This window comes from Callorhinchus milii, unplaced genomic scaffold, assembly GCF_018977255.1.
Source record: "Callorhinchus milii isolate IMCB2004 unplaced genomic scaffold, IMCB_Cmil_1.0 Scaffold7, whole genome shotgun sequence".
Taxonomy (NCBI): Eukaryota; Metazoa; Chordata; class Chondrichthyes; order Chimaeriformes; family Callorhinchidae; genus Callorhinchus; species Callorhinchus milii.
The window spans coordinates 24,793,026-24,817,583 of record NW_024704748.1 but is presented as its reverse complement, the minus strand read 5'-3'; the positions used below and the strand labels follow the sequence as shown (position 1 = coordinate 24,817,583).

Below are 24,558 nucleotides of genomic sequence, written 5' to 3'. Positions count from 1 at the left end.
TTGAAAAAAATACAAGAAACATTTCAATGAATTTTTTAAAGTTTTAATAAACAAATAGAACACCTTAATTTTGCTTGTGTTGACCCCTGGCAAAATGACAAGCAAAGTCATACTGATTTTTACATTTGCACCCACATATGTTACATTGGAATGGGTTCTCATAACCATGGCACCCCATGTGAATAGTGTAAAGGATATTGTCTGCAAAATACATGTCACAATGTTGGCAGTGGTGCAGAAGCTGAGGATCCTGACCCTGAATTGCAGGAACAGGGGTGCTGGGCTGGCTATTTGTTATGCAAGGTGAACTCATGTGCGCACTTCTTTCACTACTGGGCCCTGCCAAAGGACTGAAGTTTCTTTGATTATGCATGGCATGTCCATCAGGGCTTGCACTGAATGAGGTTTGAGCCATGGTAGAAACTACTGTAGAAACGACTGGTGCAGTAGACTGGTGGATGACAAATGGCTTTTCATCTCTGCAGGTTATGTCCTCAGGTGATACCGGAGCTTGATTTTCTCGTGCTAAACTGGAAAGCTGTCCAGCTAGAGCAGAAAGCTGATTTAAAGGATTGTCTACCATCATGTCCTGTACATCTCTTGTGATTATGCCAGACTGTACTTTTGAAAAACCATCATACGATTCAGTTGAAATATTGTGAGTAAAGTCATTGAGATAGTCTGACTTGTGCATCAACATAGAAGGAGGGCTTAAATTAATTAGAGATCTTCTTCCGTAACTCAGGGAGAAGCTGGATTTCTTCTGCAAAATTCCCATCATTCTTTTATTGGATAGAGACGTTCTGCGTCCTTTCAGAGGAAGTAGTTTGTGCCTGCGTCTACGGTGATGAGACAAATTACTTTGATCGCTGCAACGGAAGGAGCAAAGTTCACATTTGTATGGTTTTTCACCTCTATGTGAGCGCATATGTGCTTCCAGGTGACGTTCATAAGCTGAAGCAAACGGACAGAGATGGCACCTGTGGGGCTTTTCACCTGCATAAGAAAAAAAAGTTCAGAATAGCTTGATTTCTTCTCCCCCTCACCTATTTTTGAATGTTCCTTCTCTACATCCTTCTCAAGGCATCTTAAGGTGGGAAATGCAAATAACCATATTGTGTGGTTCAACATTTAAACAAATTAGATGTCCACCATTAGCAACCAGTAAAAGATAACTCTGCACTTAAAGAGAACTGACCCTTTTTTTAAATGTTAAATCAGGAAGTTTGCATGCAAAGAGTTTTAACTTGTTAGCATATTGGGATGTCCTCCCGATGTGAAAGGCGCTATACAAATGTAATCTTCTTGTTGTTGTATTTGATGCAAGTCTTCCAAACATCATCCCTGCATCATGTTGACAGTCACGGGTTTTGACCAGGTAGGCTACTCCAACAAAGTATTTTAAAAAAGACCTGTGCATTACCTGTGTGCATTCTGGTATGCTCCATCAGCCGTGCGATCCCTTTGCTGGCGTAGTTACAGTACTGACACTTCAACTTTCCATCAGGTGTCCTTTCTGGCCCTTCGCCTATCATTCCAGAACCATCATCAAGTGAAACTTCAACTGAAGCATGGTGGATTCCATTTTGATGATTTTCTGTCCCAGCTGCCAATAAAAATCTACAAAAGTGAGTAAGACTAACAAAACTTTTCTGCAAAAGTATTGACAAAAGCTTTAGTGTTTTTTTTCTTAGAAACTGCCACCCAGACCCCAGTCTAACTAAATAAAGCACATCTGTTTAAAGAGTGCAGAATCCTTTTGAAGTGGTGACGAATTATTCGGGTAAGTCTGACTTCAGAAAGCTATTCGATTGCAGTACAGCTAAGCCTGATCCTACCCTTGTTCGGTGTCCATACATGCTCTCCTTGCAGCAAGGATAACTATTAGAAAGGGCCCTGGTTGATTTTCCTCTACTCAATGCAGGGATACAACTGTTACAAAAAAAAATTGATCACTCAATCCACGACTGTTTGTGGGACACTGCTGTGTGCAATTGGCTATCACGTTTCACCCACAAGATTTACAGTCAATTCGCATTGCAATGTATTCTGTGTAGCGCTTTAAAGACGTCTAGTAGATGTGAAAAGCGCTACATCAAATGCAAGGATTATTATTATTACACCCCAAATGTTACTGCAGATGAGAACTCAGCACAGACAGGTGAAAACCCATTAGCCCATTGAGCAGCTGAAAAATGAACACACCCAGTTCTGACAGCTGTGAGACAAACGCCACTGATGAAAGGGAGACGTACCTTATTATAAACATCACTGATCTGTGGTATATGTTTCTAATATGTTGAAACAGAAACTTTGTGATATTTTAACACATTTTCTGGGATCTGACTAACTGTCTGCACAAGATTTTTTTCTTACAAAAATGTTTGAACATCCTGTAATTGATTGTATATCCAACCAGACATTTGCTTACCGGGCTGTAATAATTCTGGCTCCTTTTCGTTACACACGGAACCGGAAATCATGTTTACATGCTGTGTTTGCTGAGTGAGATACTCCTGGAAATCCTTGACAAAGTCAACTGATTCGGCTCTCTTTTCACGCATATTCTTATTCCGAGTTAATGCTTCTTTAATTCCTTAGGGTAAAAAGTAGTTGTATTATTACATTTTGTCAACTGGTATGTGCATTATCAAGATATACTCCAAAAAATTCAAATATAGATACAAACAATCAAATGTTATTGAATCCAAACATAAACCATATTAACATTTATTTTCTCCCTCTAGTCCCCTCTCCCATCCACATACAAATCTGTTTAAGAGGCTCTGCAATCCCCATTATCCAGCAGATCAAGTTCAAGATCCTTACTCTCACTTTTAAACCCCTCCACAATCTCAGTCTACACTATCTCTGCAAACTTCTAAAACCCTACCAACCTAGTGCTCCCTCAATCACAGAGCACTATGCTTCATGTTCTGCACCCTTTATACCCCCACTCTGGAGCTCTATCCTGAAGTCCCTCCAACTGACTCCCTTCCTCACCTTGTTCAGGGTCTGTCTCAAGATCCACCTCTTTGATGGTGCTTTCGGTCATCTTTCCACTCCCCACCCTTCGGCTCTCACCTCCAGCTTGCATGCCCAGCCAGTACTGTTAAGTGCTTTAGGACATCCTCTCAACATGAAAGGTGTTCTCTAAATGTAAATTTGTATTGTAAACATGACAACATGCTCCTGGCTCTTTCCAATAGCTACAATGAAAAAGTATGCAAGATCAGGCAAAATTTCCCTTCCTCCTCCCTTCTTTGCAATTCATTATTATATATTGCATGGCTCTACATTTCCTGGATAACCGTATTGTCTTCATTAAGTGGTTTTGTAGATTTTCTTTTAGCTTCCAAAAAATGTTTACGGATATCTGTATACCTGAACTATCTCTGGCCTCCACCCTCGACTCCAGGACCTCTGCTGTCCTGATGGATTGTCAGTCAGACATCAAGTTCTGGATGAAAGCTAACTTTCTCCAGTTGAACTTTGACAAGACAGAGGCCCTCCTGCTTGGCTCCCATCAATGCCTCCTCACTTTAGGCACTGACAGCATCACTTACCCACCTCTACCACAGACTCTCCCCTCAGGCCACCGAGACCCTCATTCATGCAGTCATCACTTCCAAGCTCGACTACACTAACTCCCTGCTTGCTGGACTTCCCAAATTTTTTCCCCTGCATAAAATGATTTGTAATTATGGAAACATTGTACAAGCTATATTTCAAAAATCCGATTTTCCATATCACCTATCATTACAAATTTACTTGAATACTCAATTCAAACATTCTATGTATTCCAGCATGGACTAGTTGTGCCAAATAGCTTGTTGTCTTGCCACATCATTCGATGCAATTCCATGCTGCAATGATTGAATTGCTAGCACATGGCAACTCTACAAGTAATTTATGTCTTTTGCAACACTTATCAAATAGACCAAATTGATACTAAAGCCAGGAGCAAAATGAGGATCACTTCAACAAGTAAGATTAACTTCAGCCTGCGGAGTTCGTTTAACTGTATGCTTTCTGAAAGAAAAAAAATGTGCTTTCCTATTTCAGTTTTCAATGTATTCTAATCAAAAGCACCAATAAAAAACTGTTGTAAAGCTATTGAATAGCAAAGCCTAAAAGGACTAATTCTCATGATACTGGAGCTTTGTCCATTTATTAATTGTGAACAAACAGAACATTTGTTAAGTAAATTCAGTGGTTTCATACATAGATACAAAACACAAATTCTAAATACAATGCCTTCTTGTCATAGCACAAGCACATTTTCACTGCACTTTGCTGATAACTGTGCGTTCATCTTGATCCCATAACTGAAAACTACCAACAGGAAATATTTACTCAGGTTCTATAATCCATTTTGTACTTCTCAATAAAGGACATGAGTTTGAAACATGTGGTGTACAATATAATCATGAACATCTTAATATAGAAATACTTTTATAACTATTTTGCCAAAGACACAAAACAAGAACAGGTGAAGCACAGTAATGTGGAACGAAATGTAGTTCAATACTGATTGACAACAGTTTGGATCAAGATCTATAGTTGTAAAATTCCACTCCATAAGGTAAATCCAGCCTTATTTATTTTCCATAGTATTAATGAAAAAACTGTATTTGATGGATGAAGGACTGCATCAATGTCTTATTAGTCATCATAGCCAAGATAGTTTTAAATGTCATATATCTATTTGGACAGGTTATTAATGGCAATAATGCAAAACCCATTTTGAATTATGGTGGTGGGGGGGTAATCTAGGACAAGATTCCACACCTGTATCCTCTGTTTAAGCATTATTATTGTAATGGCTATATTCAAAACTTTGAACATATTCAAGACTAAGATTGATAGATTTCTGAAGGATAGAGGGATTAAGGGATATGGCGGTCAGATTGAGTTAGTTTAGAAGATCAGTAGTGATCTTATTGAATGGCGGGGCAGGCTCGAGGGGCCAAATGGCTTACTCCTGCTCCTAATTTCTATGAATTGCCCTCTCCTTCCCCCACCCACACAGATTAAGAAAACTACAGTCAAACTTGTCTCAGGAACTGGGCCAAAGTGGCCTTTGTATAAGAGTGGCCTCCATTAAAGGATTCGTTGGTGTGCAAACCAGGTTGATCCAGGGTGGTCACTTGAATAGGTTTGACTGTAATTAATCTCAGTTACCTAATACACCTGCACATGAATAGGAATGAATATCTAGGAGATGCTCATTCTTCTCCTTCGCCTGTTATGTTAGCATGTTGAAACATTCAGTACCAAGTACAAGCTTTTCAACTGAGGGATGGAAATACAGAAAGAACATTATTGAAAGCAGGGAGCAGGTCACTTGAATCCATGCTTTAATAGGAGCAAATTACTGAATGTCATTTCGTTAGTACCCGACCTAGGGAATATTCTCTTAAAATAATGATCCCATGCCCAAATGTTCACCTACAAACATCAGTGATTTGACCTCTGGACAGAATGTCCTGTACTATTTAAGAATAAGATCAAGTTTTGCTTTATTCATAAAGAAATAAAAAGAAATGGTCACCGAATCCATGACTGTCTGTGGGTCACTGCTGTGCGCAATTGGCTGCCACGTTTTGCCCATTAAAATATAGTCAATCCAGTTTACAGTATATTTCTGTGAAGAGCTTTGAGATGTCTCAACAATGTGATAAGGCACTATTTCAAATGCAAGGATTATGAGAATACGAAAGAAACAAAATGCCCCAACTCCCTTATCAATCAACTCGGCACAAACGATCCCATACCATTCGTATTTTTCTAATGGGAATGACAACACTCGAAGGGAGCAAATAGGCATAGGAGACGCTGTTCCACAGCGCAAACTCAAGGAACAGTGCCTCATCTATCTGCTAGGGACCTTACAGCCCTCTGGTCTCAATATTGATTTCAACAGTTTCAGACCATAACAGCTCACCTTCCCCCTCCCCTGTGACCATTCCCACATCATTCTGGTCCCAGACACTTTTTCTCTCCCTGATCTGCCCGTTTTGTCGCAAGTTCTCCCCCCACCCCCCACCTTTTGCTCTGCAGAATTAACACCTCTACTCCCCCTGCTGTGTTACAATCCCCCCCCTTTGGTTTTGCATCATTAACACCTTTTTAACCCATCGTCCCCTGTCCTCTACCCCATTTTCTCCTTTGTCTTCCTTGCCCTGCCTCCCCCCTCTGTTAGCCCTTAAAAGCCTCACCCCTCCGCCCAACATGCCTCAGATCTGACGAAGGGTCTTGGACCCGAAACGTCGACTCACTTTCCTTTCTCCATAGATGCTGCCTGACCTGCTGGGTGTCCCCAGCCATTTCTGTTTTTTGTTTTCAGATTTCCAGCATCAGCAGTATTTTGCGCTTTGCTTCCTGGTATTTGACATAGCGCCTCACCACGTGTCCAGACGTCTCAAAGCGTTTCTTCCTGAAAAGTGACGCGCCCGCGGATATATTTTTGCGGGGCGGCACTGAGCCCATTGTTAGTTCAAGCTCCACCGCCCCCCAACCACCACCCTCCCCGTCTTAATTTTGTGCGCGTCCCGCCAGTCAATTCGCTTTACGGCGTGTTCCGCGAAGCTTCTTCAAGACGTCTCAAAGACGGGACGAGGCGCTGTATCGAGTGCAAGGAACAGCATTATTCACCGTTAATTCCCTGCCGTCTGCTCCCTCCACCCCCCCTTCGTGCTCTTTCCAAGCCCGAACTGAACCACAAAGAAAACAGTTGGGTGACTGGGGTGGGTGGGGGTGGTAACCACAGGCCCCACACCCAACCCCCCCCCCCCGCCCCCTTCCCTCCTTGTTTTTTTTCACCCTTCTTTTAAATGGCTCCACTCGTGACCTCTCACCCCAACCCTCCGCCACGCCCATTGGTCCGGGGACCACCTCGCCCCGCCCCCCCGCGGCTCCCTATTGGCCCGCTCGCCCGTCATTCAACGCCGGCGCCCCACTTGCCCCGCCCCGTTCCCCCCCCCCCCTCCACTCACCCCCCCGCCCCCCCCCCGTTCAAATCAGGTCTGAAGGGGACACCGACTGACTGACCCGCCTTCGATTTCGAAACACAAACAAAAGCACAATAACAAAAAAATAATACAAGATGCGAGAAAGAAGGGGAATGAATTACACATATGTTAAAAGTGAACCGCGGCGGTAACGGCGGCCGCCCCGTCGCCTCCGGCCCGCGGGCCGCTCGGCGGCACGAGCGGTCGGTCGGTTCCGACGGTTATTTTTTTTGAAACCGAGCGCGAGAGGAGGCAGCGGAGAAATGGCACAGTCTCTCCCTCCCTCCCTCCCTCCCCGTCTCTCTCTCTCTCTCTCTCTTTCTCTCTCTCTCTCCCCCCCCACCACCCCCTCCCTCATATTTTCCTACCTTTATCGATCTAATATACTGTACATAAAAACGCCTTAGTTCCATCCAACAGGCGACGTCTTTAACCAACCAAACATCGTCGGCTCTTGCGTGGGAAATCAATCCTAATATGAAGGTTTCTTCCTTTTTTTTTTCCACACCCGCCCCCCCACCCCGTTGGGCTCTTTCTCTCTCTCGGTCGGTGGGTCGGTGGGTGGGTGGGTCGCCGGTCCTTCGCGGTCTCTCTCTCTCTGTGTGTGCGGGTGTGTGTGTGTCTGGGCCGCAGTCCGTCCCCCTGTGTGAACGGAAGAACAAAAGCCGGGCGGCGATGAGACGCGCTTGTTGTGAGGACAGCCGGCAAATGGAAGTGACATCAGCGGGGCGAGGCTCGACTGGGGGGCTGAGCGCCGGGTCTCCAGGCCGCCTCCCACCGGCAGAGCCTCTCCCCTCCCTCCCTCCCTCCCTCTACCCACCGCGTCACTCACATCTCTCACATCACCCCCACCCCCTCGACCGACCGACCGACTGACTGACTGAGCCTCAGCCTTGCCCGAGCTTCACTCTCAAGTCTAATCGGAGCCTCTGACGCGCTCCCGTCGCCATCAACACGGCGGCGCCTGACCTGACAGCTCCACTCACTGAGTCTTACACCCCCATCCGCCCCTCAGCCTGACTGAGCCTCCCCCCCCCCACCTCCCTCCCCCCATCGACACCCCTGTACAAAGTATTCCCCCCCCTCCCTCCCTCCGACCCAGAGAAAAAAATGACAACAGGAAAACATTTGACCTTTTTTTTTAATCCTTTTAACCGGACCGACCGAGTGACCGAATATTATACTCGGTGTGTGGGTGTGTGTGTGTGGGGCGAGTGCGCGCTCTCCAACCTCTCCCCCCCCCCCCCCGTCGGCAAAGGGGACGAGAGGCTCGAAGCCGCTCTGCTCCGGTCTCTCGCGGGGTTTCCTTCTGTTCATACCAGGGAACAAAATGGCGACCCGCGCGGTGGCCGAGGTGAGGCCGCGGAGGTTATGTGCTCTCGCGCTCTGCGCCCACGTTAACCCGGAGCAGTCGGTCAGCGGGTGCGCTCGGTAACATACCATTGATTTAGTCGAGTTGAGGGGGAAAAAAAAAAAGCCTCTCACCGGGTTCCGCGACCTAATTTACGTGTTTCGTATGAATTAAAAGCCGCTGAATGATGCCGAGCGGCGCGGCTGGTGGTGGGCAGGACAGGACGGCTCTGCATCGCCTGCTCAGGAGATATATATATATATATATATATAAAAAAAACACCAGGCGTTTTGGGGTTTTACTCTGACGTTGTGAATCTGAGTCCATCCATTCTTGTGCTGCTCCGGGACGCTGTCCCCGAGCGAATGCCGCTGTACAAAACGCTCCAAGTTATTGCTTCCTCTCTGGGCCCCGTGTGAGGGCGATCGATTTCCAACTCAGCCTTTCATCTCATGTTCTTCAAATGTGAAGCGTCTGATGTTGTGTGCAGTTCAGTGCGCTCCCAAGTCACTTCAAGTGTGCGGTACTGTAACCCACGATTGCGGTAACTGCGTCATCCCTGAAGTTATTCCGTGGCCCCATTGTACAACAACAACAACAACAACAATGATTGCATTTATAGAGCGCCTTTCACGTCGGGAGGACGTCCCAAGGCGCTGGACAGTTGGGTCGGGACCCGAGCATTGGGGGGGAAATGGTCAGGGTGAGGGGAGGGAAGGGAGGGAGCGAGGAGGGGGTAGAGAGTCGAGAGGGGAGCTGAAGGTACGATCAAAGAGAAAGGTTTTGAGACCGGCCTTGAAGGAGGAAAGGGAGGAGGCGGCGAAGGCACTGGGGATGGAGTTCCAGAGCCTCGGGGCTGAGAGGCTGAAGGCCACCGATGGTAGGGCGGTTGGGGCGGGGGTGTGGAGCAGACGGAGCCAGAGGAACGGAGGGTACGGGCGGGTAGGTAGGGGGATAGTAGGTCGGAGAGGTAGGAGGGAGCGAGGCCGTGAATGGCCTTGTAGGTGAGGATGAGGATCTTGAATTTGATCCTCTGGGGGATGGGGAGCCGGTGGAGGCGAGCGAGGGTGAGGGCGAGGGTGCGGGTGGGAGTGATGGGGTCGCGAAGCCTGGTGCGGGACAGTACACGAGCTGCAGAGTTCTGAATGACCTGCAGTGTGGAGGGAGGGCCGGGAAGGCCGGCGAGGAGAGAGTTCCCATAGTCCAGCCTTGAGGTGACAAAGGGTTGGACCAGGGTTTCAGCCGCGTGAGGGGTGAGGTAGTGCCATAGTCTGGCGATGTTCCGGGGGTGATGGAAGGCGGTGCCAGTTGTGGCGCGGATATGAGGAAGAAAGGACAGCTCAGGGTCGAACATTGTAGATAATTTAAGAACGGTACTTCTGATATATAACGGATAGAGAGACATTAAACAATAATTTATTGCAGTAAATTTAAATTCTGAATTTAATTGCAGTTAATTGTTCTGTTGGGAGCCATACAATTATCAACAATAGCTACATAATGCATTCCATTTAGTTATGCTTTGTGAAGAATGAAAAAGGGGTTAGCATTTTAACTGCTGTGTTTTGCATAGAATAATTCAATCTAAATATTTCATTTCACAAATTTAAATAATGTATTGTTATTTATCGTGTATGGTCACTGTGAGTAAGGTAACAGATTGATTAGATTACTTTGACAATAATTGACTGTTCTTTTGCTTCAAATGTTCAATAAAAAGCAATCGAATTGCCTTTTGTGATTTGGCAATACACTATTTTGGCATAATAGTGTGATGCTATTGTGAGGTCAGAATCTCAAAAGTGTATTCACTGAGGACAGGGTGGTACAGTTGGTTAGAAAATAGCTTTTTCATCTCCATTTTTGGAACCCAGTTTTGCATCTAACTGAGATAAGATTCAATCTCTTCTATCATTTGTAAAGTCTTCATGAAATGATTTTGGGAGTCTCAACCCAGTTTTGGCACACAGCACAAACTGCTCTTTATTTTAGTACTAAATTGATAGCATCACTCAAAGAAACCACATGACATTTAGTTTTTGTGGATGACAGTGGGTGCTGTTCATTTCCCAGCACCTAGGAGTGTGCCTTCATTATGCCTGTTCCCATGGTGTACAGTATTTAACTGAATGTAAACTGTGTATTTTGTATTGGATTTCTGGGATTTTGACAATGATTCATGGTAACCCGGGTGTCTCAGACAGTGCAAATAATTTGGTCTCAACAGTGAAATGATTCACATCTGCACAATATAAACATAGTTGATGGAAATTGCACTGGGCTTATTCATCTATGCTGCTTTCAAAGCAACAGTTTGGTAGCTTTGGTGAAGCAACTTAAAGAAATTGTAAATTTTTCAACATTCAAAAACACATGTTATGTATATGCACAGACCACCAAAATTCTTTGGATTATATACCTACTTTTTAAAAATGCTTTAAGTTGAGTAATGTGGTTAAGTAACATTTATTTTTGTTTTATTATGTCTGTTCTTTTCCATAAATGATCAAAAGCTGGGAAAGATCTTTGTCAGACCAAGACGGTGGTTTCTAGGACTTTCAAAGATTCGGCCATGTTTTTCGAAATCTTACCATTCAGCAAATGCCTTAGAGAGTAGAACTGCTGGTAGGACCCTTTATGCACCATTACAGACTTTCACAGAAGAGGAGATTATGTTGAAAGACACAGGTAAAAATATATTCTATCTTACTGCAATAATTCTTCTTAATCATTGGCCATTACGGTTCTATTTTTGCTGAATTAAAGGAGCTGTATTGGGTATCAGATGATGTCGTCAGCTAAAGATGCTGTCCTTTCAGCTGTAAAAACCTGGATTTGAACTGGGCTGGATGCTTATCTTGTTGATGAAGGTCAGGATCAATGGTGCAATTCTTTTTTTGCGTATTTGGTGTATTCAAATTTACAACATAAAACTACCAGTAATTAAACACAAATTAACATTTTCTGAAAGAAACTATCTACAAGTTGAATAGTTTTAAAACATTCATACACAAACAGTTTTAGTGCATTCTAAATTCAGCAAAAGAGAATGTGGAACAATGCTCATTGTTGTGTGTGAATACCTTTGGTAGATTGGGGATTCAGTCATTTTTATTGGGAAAAAAGTTAAAGATCTTTTAAATAAATAATCCTCAATCATACCTGTAATATCAAAACTTCTCAAAAGTATTTCACAGGCGGTTGCTGTTAAGAGTAACTAACACAGATCATTTTGAACTAAGAGATTCAGTACAGTGCTGATGGAGATTAGGAAAACATAAAATAAAAATCTGCACTTTTTCACCATTGGTAAGCAGATACACCAAAATACAAGTACTAAAAATGAACTGACATCCATTTAGAAGCGTCAACACTCTTTAAAAGCTGATTTGCTGCATCATGAGCGAACAGGATTGGAGCTCCACATCAAATGAGGGTCCAATACTTTTAAAAATAGAAACCTATTGTATATAAAATTTTCATTTTGTCATGCCTTACCTAATCCTGACACAGAGTATACTGTAGTGCAATGACAGAGATGATTGTTCACTGTTGTCTGCCTTTTTAGTAGATCAATTGTATGGGATAAATTGTCACCATAATATGAAAAAAAATATTTTTAAGGGGAAAATCCCTAGACTTTAAATAACAGTAAAGAAAGAGGCGGACAAGAACATCTGTCATGTTTCATTATTTCAGTGAGGCTTACCGTTGTGGGAAAACATGTAACTTGTTTTTTTTGTTATATAAAAAAAATAGCTCTAGCTCCATTCATTTCTATGTGGTTGTAATCTGTCACTGTCCTTTTGAAAACAATAACTTGCTGTTTTCAATGTTTTGACTTTGGCAATTACCAGGATTGAGTGGGAATCCATCTTGGCAATTACCAATAGACCTAGAATCAATCATAGGTCTGTCTTATTGTTGCTGAGTACCCTCGCCAATTCTGTGGCCAAGTTGTCTGTTGAAGATCATGCATAGCAGATAAAATGGGGGTAAATAGACGTAAAAACGACTTGGAAAGAAAAACAAAAATAGGAATTGGAGGAAAATATATACTGTAATAGGTTAGATTCAGATTATATCTAATAGAAAAACCCATGGATTGGTACTGGAGAGAAAGTGGAAAAGCACAATAAACAACACAAGTTACTGATGTGTTTTTTTAAATAAACGTGTAGGAGCATTTTGTTGTCTTACAATTGGTATTTGTTTCAGAAATTGGAAATTTTTGCCCTACATCTTGAAAGTATAGAATCCAATGTAGTTTAGTGGTGAAAGTACAAGAACTCAAACTAGTTTTGTAGGGCATATATTAACACTATTGGTCTCTCGTAAAACATTTGACAATATAGAGGTACTAACCGTAAACTATTTAGTGGAAAATATTGCAATTCCATATTTGATATATTTGAGGATATCCGTCATTCTATGTTAATATGACTTGCTTTGACTAAGATGAGCATTTTTCTTCTATTTAATTTCTAGTAGATATCTAATATGATCATAACTATATGAAAGTTTTTTAAAAAATCCTCTATAATAAAGGAGCAAAATTTTAATCACGATTTTACCTTGAATCAGAAAATACATTTTATTTGATGTGTTAATCATCTTTACTTCCCTAAATCTGTCTTGTTTGTTAACTTGTGTGTAACCAATCACACTTAAAGTGTTTAATATCAGTTTCATCGCTAAACATATTTAATTAAAAATAATCATTTAAGAAAAAACCTGAAATCTTGCATATCAAGGTTGCGGTTGCTTTAGAGCTTGTGAATGATAAAGAAGGAATTATGATTTTTAGAAGTGCTGTATGTAGAATTATAGAATCGTCTTCTGATGATCCAGGTTTGAATCCAGTTAAAGTATTTAGAAGGAAAGTCTCCTTTTATAATCCTGTGAAATAAGTCTTAATTAACTGAGTCAAAGCATTCATACTTCATCATCAATATGAAACTGGATTTTAAGGAAAGGATAATACTCAGCAAAGACTGGAAAAACGTAACTTTGGTGGGATCAAAGTCTACAAGATCAGCGAAGTGTGAGATTACTTTGCAGCTGATGTGCCGTATGCTGTAACTGATATTACGACAACTATTTATGTAACGCTCTTCACAGTAACAGGGTTGTATGCTAAGTTAGGAGCAAGGGAAGATGACCGTATGTGCAGTTGAAGGAGTAGGTTTTAAGGGATTTGAAGAGAGGGGCGAAGCGGAGGGATAGAGGCAGAGAGTTTCAGAGATTGGGGGCGCAATGACGACCCATTGTCTTTCATGAGAAGGGCTCTGTAAACAGAGTACAGTATCATGTTATTAAAACTTTTTAAATTGACTAAAATGGAAGAACTAATATACATAAATAAGTATTTATGCATTGTTGTATTTACCTATAAATTGCTTGCTTTTTCAACAAACATTACTCAATTGTTTTATTATTAAGATGTTAACATTGAGAAATAAAATGGCTTCTTGTTTAACAGCTTTTGAAATTGCCATAATGATAGAGTAAAACATCTCTCAATGTTGCAGGAGGATTAATCATCTAGATTGGATGTTTAGGTGTATTTCTCTTATGTGATGTGTTGCATGTGACCTGAGAATGTTTCATACTCGTAGTGAATGTAGTGTGGGGGAAACAAATCATTCCTATCACTGACATTCATCACTTTGATAAGTAGATAAGTGCATCAAAAGAAATGGATGTTATAAGCTTCTAACTGTAAACAATGAAAAATAGTGTGTACTTATTTCATAATCTTTACTTTTTTCAGGTTTGTGAGATGTCATTTTTCTTACGCTGACAGTTTGGTAATCTTCTTTACAGTTGCTAAGTTTGCTCAGGAACAAATTGCACCACTGGTCCGCCAAATGGATGAACAATCTCACATGGATGAATCTGTCATTAGAGGATTGTTTGAACAAGGGGTTAGTATGGCTGTGACTTAAGGATTTTCTGTTGCTTCAGCTTTATTATATTATCTTAAAATTATACTTTACATGGAACTAAGCCTTTTATTTAGAAAATGTCAACCCTGCAAAGTTCTAATTTTTGTACAGAATCTGGAAGATTGTTGCACACTGGGATCTATTATGTGAGTTTAAGCAATCTGAAAATGAATGTAACGAATTACAGGAGCCCTTAATTATGTATTTGACCAGTATGTTTAAAAAAAATTACATTATACATTTCATTACATAAAGGCACCTGTAATTCCTCCTGGACACATCCATTTACTCATGATTTACACAACTCATAATAGATTCCTCTACCTATTCTGAAATTTTCTTCTTGGTTCTAGTTTGCTTGGCCTGGCTAGATCAGATTTCATTATCAAAATTGAGGAGATCTAATTATGAACATGTTATAGAAATATTTCCCTAATTTGTTTCAGTCCAGATTTTAGAACTTGTAATTTCTCACTTTGGACTCTCCCATTTGAATTCTAGCTGATGGGGATTGAGATTGAGGAACAGTATGGTGGATCAGAATCAAACTTTTTTGCATCTATCCTTGCCATCGAAGAACTTGCAAAAGTAGATGCATCAGTTTCAGTCCTGTGCGACATACAGAATACTTTGATCAACACATTATTGAGAAAGTTTGGGTCGGAGCAACAGAAGAGAAAGTATCTACCTCAACTTGCCAAGGACATGGTAAGTTTGAGCATTATTGGTATCAGAGTTTCAAAAAGGCTCAAATTAAAAGCACAGTAGAGCTTTGTTATAACTTGGGTTTCCTTGTAACATAAGTGCTCTGCGGTCAGCTTCCCGCGTGCCAGCCAGCTTTCTCCGTACGTGTGCAGGGATTAGTAGTGTCGCAAAGTGGAACGTTGCTGACTTGCAATCAATTATAAAATAGGTTGAGATTTTATAGATCCCGATACTTTATTTCTTTTGCAAATAAATACAACAACAAAATTACATTTGTATTGCGCCTTTCACATCGGGGGGATGTCCCAAGGTGCTAGACAATTAGTGTTTCAGATCCGAGCTGGGGTCGGGATTGGGGAGGGTAGTCTACAGTCTGATTGCTCTTTTGAGTAGAATATTCAAAAAATATTTGAAAAAATAATCAGGTGAGATATAGGCTTGCAGGTGATCAGTTGGCGGCACTCTTGCCTCCAAGTCAGAAGATTGTGGGTTCAAGCCCCACATCAGAACTTTGAACTCAAGTCCAGATTGACACTCTCATGCAGTGCTGGAGTGTGCTGCATTGTTGCAGGTGACAGCCTTCAGATGAGATGGAAAACCAAGGTCCCGTCTTCCTGTTGAGGTGGATATCAAAGATCCCATGGCACTATTTGAAAAGAAAAGGGAGTTTCTCTTCTGAGTTGGCCTGTGTCCTGGCCAACAATCCCCCAATTAAAATTCGTTAATCACTTCATGACTGTTTGTGGGACATTGTTGTGTGCAAAGTGCCTCTACATTTCCCAAAATGCACAGTCGCCACACTTTACAGGATATCCTATGCAGCACTTTGAGATGTACTCCTGACATGAAAGGTGCAATATCAAAAGGCAATGATTATTAAACAGTAATAATAAATTATTATTCTGACCAATAAATGGATCTGGACAGATTTGTTTTTTGTTTTTTTTTTTAGGTTGGCAGCTTCTGTCTTTCAGAGCCCGAGGCTGGTAGTGATGCATTTTCTCTGAGAACATGTGCTGAAAAACATGAAGATTATTATATTATCAATGGCTCAAAGATGTGGATAAGTAATGCTGATTATGCTGGCGTATTTCTGGTTATGGCAAATGCAAATCAAGCAGCAGTGAGTATAAAAGTTTGTAATCCAGGCCTGGAAGTATCAGTATTTTTATTTCTGGATGGCGGATTTAACTGTTATTCTCTTAACAAGAGAGAAGAGTGGCCCTTCATAGTGCAGTTGCATGTTTTTTTGAGATTTTTTTTCTGATGGGGAAAGAAATGTAAACTGCTAGAGTTAGTGAGTTTTTTTTGTCTCATGCTATTACAGACAACCTAATAATAATAATCCATTATTGTCTGTTTCCACAAATTCACGGCAATTCACTTTACAGTATATTCTGTGAAGCGCTTTGAGACATCTTAATGACATGATAAGGTGCTATATCAATTACAAAGATTATTATATAATGTGACAACTGGAGTTGTCCATTTTAAAAATATTTAGATAAATACATGACGCCTATCAGAAAGTTTATATATCCAGCTGTTTGATTTGAAGCTATATTTTTGGAGGCTATTGCTTAACAACAACATTTAACATTCTCATTTTTTTATCCTTGCATGTATTCTTAAAGCAGCTCAATACTCTTATGTCATCTTATATTTCCAGAGCTATAGGGGAATCACATGTTTCATAGTCGATCAAGGTACAGAAGGGCTGCAAATTGGGAAAAAGGAGGATAAACTGGGAATCCGAGCATCATCTACTTGTGCAGTGAATTTTGATAATGTGAAGGTAATTGTTATTTTAAAATCACAGATTCAATGCTGAAGTGTTGTGTGGATTTAATATCTTAGTTTTATTGAGATTTAACCTTTTAGTTGTTTAGTTTTTCAAAGAAAAAGAAAACTTTAATTTCATATAATGTAATTTCTATTGTATACATCATCAATTGCATAGATCTATAAAAATCATTTAGAAATTATATACAATGACCATTTCAGCACTTTGGTGGCTTGCTTCTTTGTTCTGGGCTGTAATGCATTTTATTTTGTGTTTCAGGTTCCAGAGAGTAACATTCTGGGTCAACTGGGACAAGGGTACAAATATGCAATTGGAATGCTGAATGAGGGCAGAATTGGGATTGCTGCACAGGTTTGTGAAAAGGACATATAATGCACAGTTCTTACAACTGTGTAATGCTTTTGTCCATATAATGTTTCCTTCAGTAATGGCCTTGCAGTTTATGATCTATTTGACAAATAGAAATGGAAAATTATAAATTAGTTTAACAACCACAATGCTTATCATAACTGGCTGGGGAGGGGCGGTAATTTTAGAATATATATTTTCTAATTTAAAAAAAGAAATTTGGAAGAATTCAGAGAAAAAGCATGACGTGATAATCGTGTCAGTAATTAAAGTTATTAAAGAGAAAAACTGTTTAGCTAAGTATTACAAATGATCAATATCTGAGTAGTATTTGTTGCTGATTGTGTTTTCTACAGATGGTTGGATTGGCTCAGGGATGTTTTGATAACACTATTCCATACCTGAAGCAGCGAGTTCAGTTTGGGAAAAGGATTTTTGATTTCCAGGTACATCTAAACTAACCTGTGGCCAGCCCACGGAGAAAGCAAAGCTCACTCCCAAGTCTGGATTCAAACCTTGTTTGCAGAGGTGAAAGGAGAGTGTAATAACTGTATCCTTTAGTCGTTTTGTGATATGATGTTCATCTTAAAAGGCTGCAGATTAAAATATGAAAGGTAATAAAAATAATCCTTGCATTTGGTATAGCACCTTATCACTTTGGTACAGCGCCTTACAATGTCCTCCTGATGTGAAAGTTGCTTTACAACTGTAATTTTGTTGTTATCGGGTCATTTAAACGTCCCAAAGCGCGTCACTGAATATATTTAAAATTAATTGACTATATTTTGTGGGCCAAATGAACACTTGTATACTTTTAAAAAAGGATTTTAGTTCTTTCTCTTAAAATGTAGGCAAGGTTATGTTATTGAAATGTGTCTGTTGCACTTTAGTAGCAAAATTATTTTTCTACTGAAATTAATAAAATGATTTTGATGATTTGTGCAGGGCATGCAGCATCAGATTTCTCAGGTTGCGACCCAAATTGAAGCTGCACGACTGCTAACCTACAATGCTGCTCGACTGAAAGAAACAGGGAAACCCTTTGTTAAGGAAGCCTGCATGGCAAAATATTATAGTTCCGAGGTAAGACAGCCTTTAGAAACCCTAAACTCATAATGGTAAACTCTCAGCAGTTTGTAAGGTAAAACCATAATGCTAAATGAGATAATATAAGCTTACGTAAAACATTTCCTTCACTCATAAAATATGTTGTGCAGAGCTGAGGAAACAGCATGGTGTAGCGCATTAAGAGTTTGAAATATTCTGTCTAACAGAATAGTAGAATCTAAGTTTGAATCGTTCATTTCCCTCAAGGTCAGTAATTCAATCACAAGAAAACCAAACTGAGTGAAGTAATTTCCCTCTGGAGGGAAGGAAAGTCCAAGGGAGCTTCCTACAGTTCCAAATGGTTGATTTAGTAACATATGTTCCATATTTTTAAATGTTAACAAAATAAATCTGAGACTGCTGAATAAAACTGAAATCAGATAGGGATGTATAAATCTAAATAAATTGTGTGGCCACAATGCCAACCCCTCAAGTGGCCACAATAGAACAGTTCCACTGTATAGACCTTACCTCAGAGTCAGATTATTGTGGGTTCAAGTTTGACATGTCGTAATGTAGATTAACACTTGCACAATTTCAAAGTAGAACTGGAAGTTATTTCGGCGTCCTGGCTAATACTCCTCCTTCATACAAAGTTTTAAAAAAAAAAAATTATTTATTGACCTTTGCTTGATGTTGTTATTGCCTATTAGCTACAATATTAGCTGCATGGCACTGCACTTCAAAGTACTTAGATGTGAAAACCTGAGATTTTTGACATAAGACAGGCACTGTATCAAATCTAAATATTTATTACTGAAGATGATGAGATGGACTTTGTTTAATTTATTGTTTCTGGTTTATAGGTAGCAGCTTTAGCATCTTCAAAGTGTATTGAGTGGATGGGAGGAGTTGGCTACACCAAGGATTATCCCATAGAAAAATACTATCGAGATTCCAAAATAGGTGATTAATTTTAAACTGCTTTTTTCTCATTTGCCAATTGCAGGAAAGTATTTAATTTTAAAAGGAACAATACAGATAAACCTAAGAAGATTTAATATCCTTTCACAAGGAAAGAAAAATTTCCCCCCTCAAGTTCCACGTTTTTGGATGGAAATGTTTAAATGAGGAAAGTTCATATTCAATATTATTTGTGGGGATAAGTAGAGATATTGAAAACACCTAATATCCAATTCTAAGTGATCGTACAACTTCAGGATATGACCCTTATAAGTGGTTAAAAGATTAGGATTGCTGTAATTTTATTTTACATTTTAGATTTAATCTGTCAGATTTCAATTCACTCTGTCCTTGTATGGCGTTGCCATCTCAATATAATGGTACAGAAAACTACCGAGGAGTAAAATTAGCTTCTGTATCAAAATGATTGTACATATGATCTTTTTCCTTCTCTGTGCTAGGTGTAACCATATTTATTCTCCTCTTTCAGGTTCAATATATGAAGGAACTTCAAACATTCAACTGAATACGATTGCAAAATTGATAGATCAAGGATTTTAAAGCTGCTATATGTTATGAGCAGCACCAATGATTTCTTAATGTAGCACTTCAGATTGCCTATCAATTCTGACAACATAAATGATGCTTCAGATAAATTCTTGCTCTCTATAGTACTATTTCCATTCGTTTCAGTATAATTTGACATGTAAGATCAAATCCTGAAGTATACCTGCTTTCTGAAAAGCTTTCTCATGATTCTACATTAACTTTTTAGTATTGCCTGTGCTCAAGTAGATAGCTTAATTAATTATCCTATTGTTATACAGCAACAACTTGTATTTGCGTACAACTTGTGTTTGTGGTATAACTATTTTCCTGTGTAATATTTGTAAAGACAGCTTTAGTGATGGCACTAACTTTTTGTTTAATACGCATTAATTTCTCTCTTAAAATCAAATCCTGCTTGATTATGTTGTTTGTTTTTCATCCTTCTTGGAAAATCAAAATTGATTAAGAGGTCTCCACTTATGTACCTTTATCTACAGTGTTGCATACAAAATGTCAACATTTTTGGCTTAGTAAAATGATGCCATAAATTCACTTATGGATTTTAATAAATGGAAAACAGTTTGTTATAAATCTATTATTACAAATTTCTCATTCGGTGGTTGAGCCAGCGGCAGTAGTGTTTGTCTTATGGGAAGGAGCATGCACTTGTACTCTATAGTAAAAAAAATTGATATAGATGTTAATACCATGCTTTAACTAATAATCCATGTCCACCTACACTCTTGTAGCTAATTAGATATAGTCCATTGATATTAAAAACAAGGTTGCAGGTAAAGTTGTTAAACCTGTGTTCTAACCTCACCACTATAGCATAGTACAAGCTTGACATGGCAAGGCATGCTAGTTAATCAGCTTTAGGTAACTTATTGCTTTCCCTTGTTTTAATCGCTCTGATTTAAAGAGTTTACATAGCACGCTCGATTGCTGCTGAGAGCATTGGTTAATACCCTGTCAAGTATGTTCCAGTAAATTGAGAGCAGACTTGCTACTGTACCTCATGAACTTTTCAAATTTCATCTTGTGATCACTGACTCTAAGATACTCCCCAACTTCAGCTGGGTTTACCTTACCAGGCGCGTTTCCCATGATTAGATCCACAATAGCTACTAACTTTGTTGTTTGTTCAAGCTGGGAAGGATAGCAATCCATCACTATCTCTTGTAAGATGGACCCTTCCTAAGTTTTTTTTTCACACTGCTATCACCTCAGTCAATATCTAGGTAATTGAAACTCCCCATGATCAACGTTCTGACATTCAACTTTCTGTTTCACAACCTCCCTCATCTGAAAAAAACATTGTCTGCACTGTGTTCTGCTCTTGTCTAGTAGGTCTCAACAATATCCAAGAATCACCTTCCCTTTTTTTAAGTCCTCAACTTCAATCCAAACTGCCTGCCTCACCTGTCTCAGTGAAACACTCATGTGGCTTATTTCAGTTGTCAAAAAAAATCTTCCTGTGTCCATATTGCAACTATTTCTTCTACTTTATTGTACCTGTTTCTGCTATAAACTACTCTCCAGCCATCTTAATCTCAGTCAATGTCTTGCTTTAATAAAGTCTTGTGCTTCACCCATGGCCTCCGACATGAACTTGCACTGGTTGCTGCAACACTTATCTATACAGACCAGTAGGTTACAAATTCAAGTTGTGCACTGTTTATCAGGTTATTTATCAGCCTCAGCCCCGAGGCTCTGGAACTCCATCCCCCAGTGCCTTCGCCGCTTCCTCCCTTTCCTCCTTCAAGGCCGGTCTCAAAACCTTTCTCTTTGACCGTGCCTTCAGCTCCCCTCTCGACTCTCTTCCCCCTCCTCGCTCCCTCCCTTCCTTCCCCTCACCCTGACCATTCCCCCCTCCTCGCTCCCTCCCTTCCCTCACCCTGACCATATCCCCCCTGCTCGGGTCATGACCCAACTGTGCAGCGCCTTGGGACGTCCTCCTGACGTGAAAGGCGCTTTATAAATGGAATCTTGTTGTTGTTGTTGTTGTTATTTGATAGGAACTGGGACAATAGTTTAAACACTACAATTGGCTTCTGTGCCTGTGGGAAGGGAGGAAGAATCAGCCAGAGTTCCTACTATTTAGAGGAAAAAGTCTCTTATTCTAATTACATTGCATCTTACAATGCAACTTTTATTGACATTTCTCATTTTTCTCCTGTTCCCTCAAATGTGCAACATGTATACATAACCTGGTTTCTCAAGGATAATGTACATTAAAGCAACTCTTGGTGCTCCTATGATGTAGATTTCTAGGCTTTATTTTAATGGTTTGGTTTTTACTGGTTAATATGCCTATATTCACCTTGACATTCACTGCATCTATCTGCAGGGGTACTCACTCCAACTCGAGGAACGAGTGTGGAACCCAAGTTCTTGACTTGACAGCAATGTTCCCTGCCTCCACCACTACCCCTCCCTTCAGGTTCTTGAAACCCTCATCCACAGACTCATCTATTAACACTGCACTTACCAGACTCCCCAGCCCCTCCCTACACATGCTGCAAATCATCCAGAACTCTGTGGCCTATGACACCTACTGTACCAGGCTCTGCGAGCCCATCACCTCCATCCTCGCTCAGCTCTGCTGGTTCTTAGTAAAATTCAAGATTCTTATCCTCACTTTCAAATGCCTCCATGACTTTGCTCCATCCTTTCTATGACCTCCTGCAACACCATTCCTTCAGCCACCTCCTCCACTGGCGTGCTTCACATTCATTGAGTGAGCCTTTAATCACTGCAACTATTCATTGGAACCCGCCTTGAAGCCTATCTATTTGGACACCTTCCCCTCCTCAATCTCAATTAGTGATGCTTAGTTCTAAGTCTGTATTTGTTTGCGACACTTTTTTGCCGAGAAGTTAAAACAGCTACTTGAATGAATGTACCATTGTACTGTACCAAATTTTCATAGGGAGTTGGTTTCTCAAAATGTTTGCAATAAATCTTAGTGATCTATTTTCCATATTACTGGCATGTCTAAAGACACTACAATCTTTATCAACTAAGATCGTAAGACAGGTTCAGGTGATGAACACCTTCAGCCCATTTGATCTCATCCTTCCACTAATATACAGTAATAACATGGAGTCCTGTAGCTCAGTGGTTAGAGCACTCGCCTTGCAAGTGAGACACCTGAGTTCAATTCCAGGCAGAGGGCGAAACCTTGGGCAAGTTTCCTTACTCCACACACCTAATAATAATCCCTCCAAAAGAAAACAATAATACATTGGTCATTTTCAATCCATGACTGTTTGTGGGACACTGCTGTGCGCAATTGGCTGCCGCGTTTCGCCCACAAATATACGGTCAATTCACTTTACACTCTATTCTGTGAAGCGCTTTGAGATGTCGAGAAGACATGAAAAGCGCTATATCAAATGCAAGGATTATTATATATTATAACATAACTAAAAAATTGGAACACATTGGAATCAGAGAGTGTTTATAATGCTTCAACTGTCTGGGACATTGAGACGTCGTAATTTTTCAATGATTAAACAAAGATTTATCTTGATACCACACGTATAATTTCAATTCATGTGTGTACTATATGGCGTTGGTTAATGAAATTAATATTTGACAAAGGTTTAATAAATGATGTGTATGTTTTTCAGCGCAGTACGGGTAAAACTTTGAGGTTCTCCTCTGCATTATGTCTAACTACAGTTGAGCACTGGGTGGCACTGTTATCCATGTAATCAGAAAGTGGTACCTGTACAGTCATTTTTTTTCCCCAGGCCAATAAACATCTTGAAAGATTTTTATTCCACTTCTGTTCAAGTGCTTTATGTGTTTTTTTTTTAACCAGCTCCGAAACAGCTACCTCATTTGAGTTTCAAATAAATTATACAAATACTAATAATTCTTGCATTTGATATAACGCCTTATCACATTGTTGAGACGTCTCGAAATGCTTCACAGGATATACTGTAAAGTGGATTGACCATGTATTTTGTGGGCGAAAGTGTAATTGACAAATTTATTTGGTTAGATTTCATAATGATAATAATTCTTGTGTTTGGTATAGCGCCTTATCACATCATCGAGAAATCTCAAAGCACTTCACTGGATATACCGTAAACTATTTTGTGGACAAATGCGGCAGGCAGTTTGGACACAACAATGTCCCACAAACAGCCGTGAGTGAGTGACCAATTTTCTTTGGGAGGTTGTTGGCCAGGACATCGGGAGAAACTCCCTTCTTTTTACAAATAGTGCCACGGCATCTTTAACGCCCACCTTAATGGACAGAAGGGACTTTGTTTATTGTCTCATTAAAAGGATGGCACCTCCGACAAGGCAACACTCCCCCAGCACTGCATTGGAATGTCAGCTTGGACTATGATCCCAAGTCCTGACATGTGAGTTTGAACCCACAATCTTCTGAGCACTCTGGGATGCTATCGTGGTTGAAGGGTGCTATATAAATGCAAGTTGCTGTTGAGTGGGTAAGTCTGATGCAGGATTACACACTCCATTTAGATGAGGTTACGGAGGGGCGAAACTCAGCACCTTCAGGAGAAAATTAGCAAAACAAAATTCTTCACTGTGCAGGATGTAATTCCCAAACATTTTATTGCTGCTCAGCAAAATGCTCCTGAGAAATAAAATTACAACTAAATCAAGGTATTGCTTTTGAAAATGCATCAGACTATGAGAAATGTGGGGACTATTTCTCCCTCATTGACTTAGAAACAGTGTTCAATCATACTTCTGAATTGGCTGTTAATACTCCACTACAATTTCTCTTACGTCTTTCTGTGCAGAATCAAATGCATAACATATCTGTGCTCTAGTTATACAATATTA

The 24,558-nt window shown here is 40.3% G+C and overlaps 2 protein-coding genes across 4 annotated transcripts; one reads left to right on the top strand and one right to left on the bottom strand.

Moving 5' to 3' along the window:
* Positions 1–27: 27 nt before the first annotated feature.
* On the bottom strand, positions 28–7,537 carry LOC103185436 (zinc finger protein Pegasus). 2 transcript variants are annotated; one of them, XM_042336980.1, is made up of 4 exons: positions 7,382–7,537; positions 2,432–2,596; positions 1,424–1,606; positions 28–996 (listed from the first exon to the last, which is right to left on the bottom strand). In XM_042336980.1, the coding sequence occupies exons 2-4, from the start codon at positions 2,562–2,564 to the stop codon at positions 65–67; spliced, it is 1,248 nt and encodes a 415-aa protein (XP_042192914.1). In that variant the 5' UTR covers positions 2,565–2,596; positions 7,382–7,537; the 3' UTR covers positions 28–64. The 2 variants fall into 2 exon arrangements, with proteins under 2 accessions (XP_042192914.1, XP_007902121.1); XM_007903930.2 differs by lacking the exon at positions 7,382–7,537 and adding an exon at positions 3,004–3,480.
* A 755-nt stretch (positions 7,538–8,292) lies between these two features.
* On the top strand, positions 8,293–21,321 carry acadsb (acyl-CoA dehydrogenase short/branched chain). Of its 2 annotated transcripts, XM_007903931.2 has the most exons (11): positions 8,293–8,367; positions 10,878–11,052; positions 14,191–14,291; positions 14,814–15,020; positions 15,970–16,140; positions 16,687–16,812; positions 17,080–17,172; positions 17,526–17,615; positions 18,115–18,252; positions 19,083–19,182; positions 19,670–21,321. In XM_007903931.2, the coding sequence occupies exons 1-11, from the start codon at positions 8,344–8,346 to the stop codon at positions 19,738–19,740; spliced, it is 1,296 nt and encodes a 431-aa protein (XP_007902122.1). In that variant the 5' UTR covers positions 8,293–8,343; the 3' UTR covers positions 19,741–21,321. The 2 variants fall into 2 exon arrangements, with proteins under 2 accessions (XP_007902122.1, XP_042192783.1); XM_042336849.1 differs by lacking the exon at positions 10,878–11,052 and having other exon boundaries at positions 8,314–8,367.
* The last annotated feature ends 3,237 nt before the right edge of the window (positions 21,322–24,558 follow it).

Excerpts from the sequence above, each read along its gene's own strand:
- LOC103185436 (XM_007903930.2), bottom strand. The coding sequence starts at position 3,097 with ATGCAAGCTGGAGGTGAGAGCCGAAGGGTGGGGAGTGGAAAGATGACC. Across the intron at positions 2,597-3,003 it reads TGAGACAGACCCTGAACAAG|GAATTAAAGAAGCATTAACT; the intron begins GTGAGGAAGGGA and ends TTTTACCCTAAG. Across the intron at positions 997-1,423 it reads GCATACCAGAATGCACACAG|GTGAAAAGCCCCACAGGTGC; the intron begins GTAATGCACAGG and ends TTTCTTATGCAG.
- acadsb (XM_007903931.2), top strand. The coding sequence starts at position 8,344 with ATGGCGACCCGCGCGGTGGCCGAG. Across the intron at positions 15,021-15,969 it reads CTCAACTTGCCAAGGACATG|GTTGGCAGCTTCTGTCTTTC; the intron begins GTAAGTTTGAGC and ends TTTTTTTTTTAG. Across the intron at positions 18,253-19,082 it reads CAAAATATTATAGTTCCGAG|GTAGCAGCTTTAGCATCTTC; the intron begins GTAAGACAGCCT and ends TCTGGTTTATAG.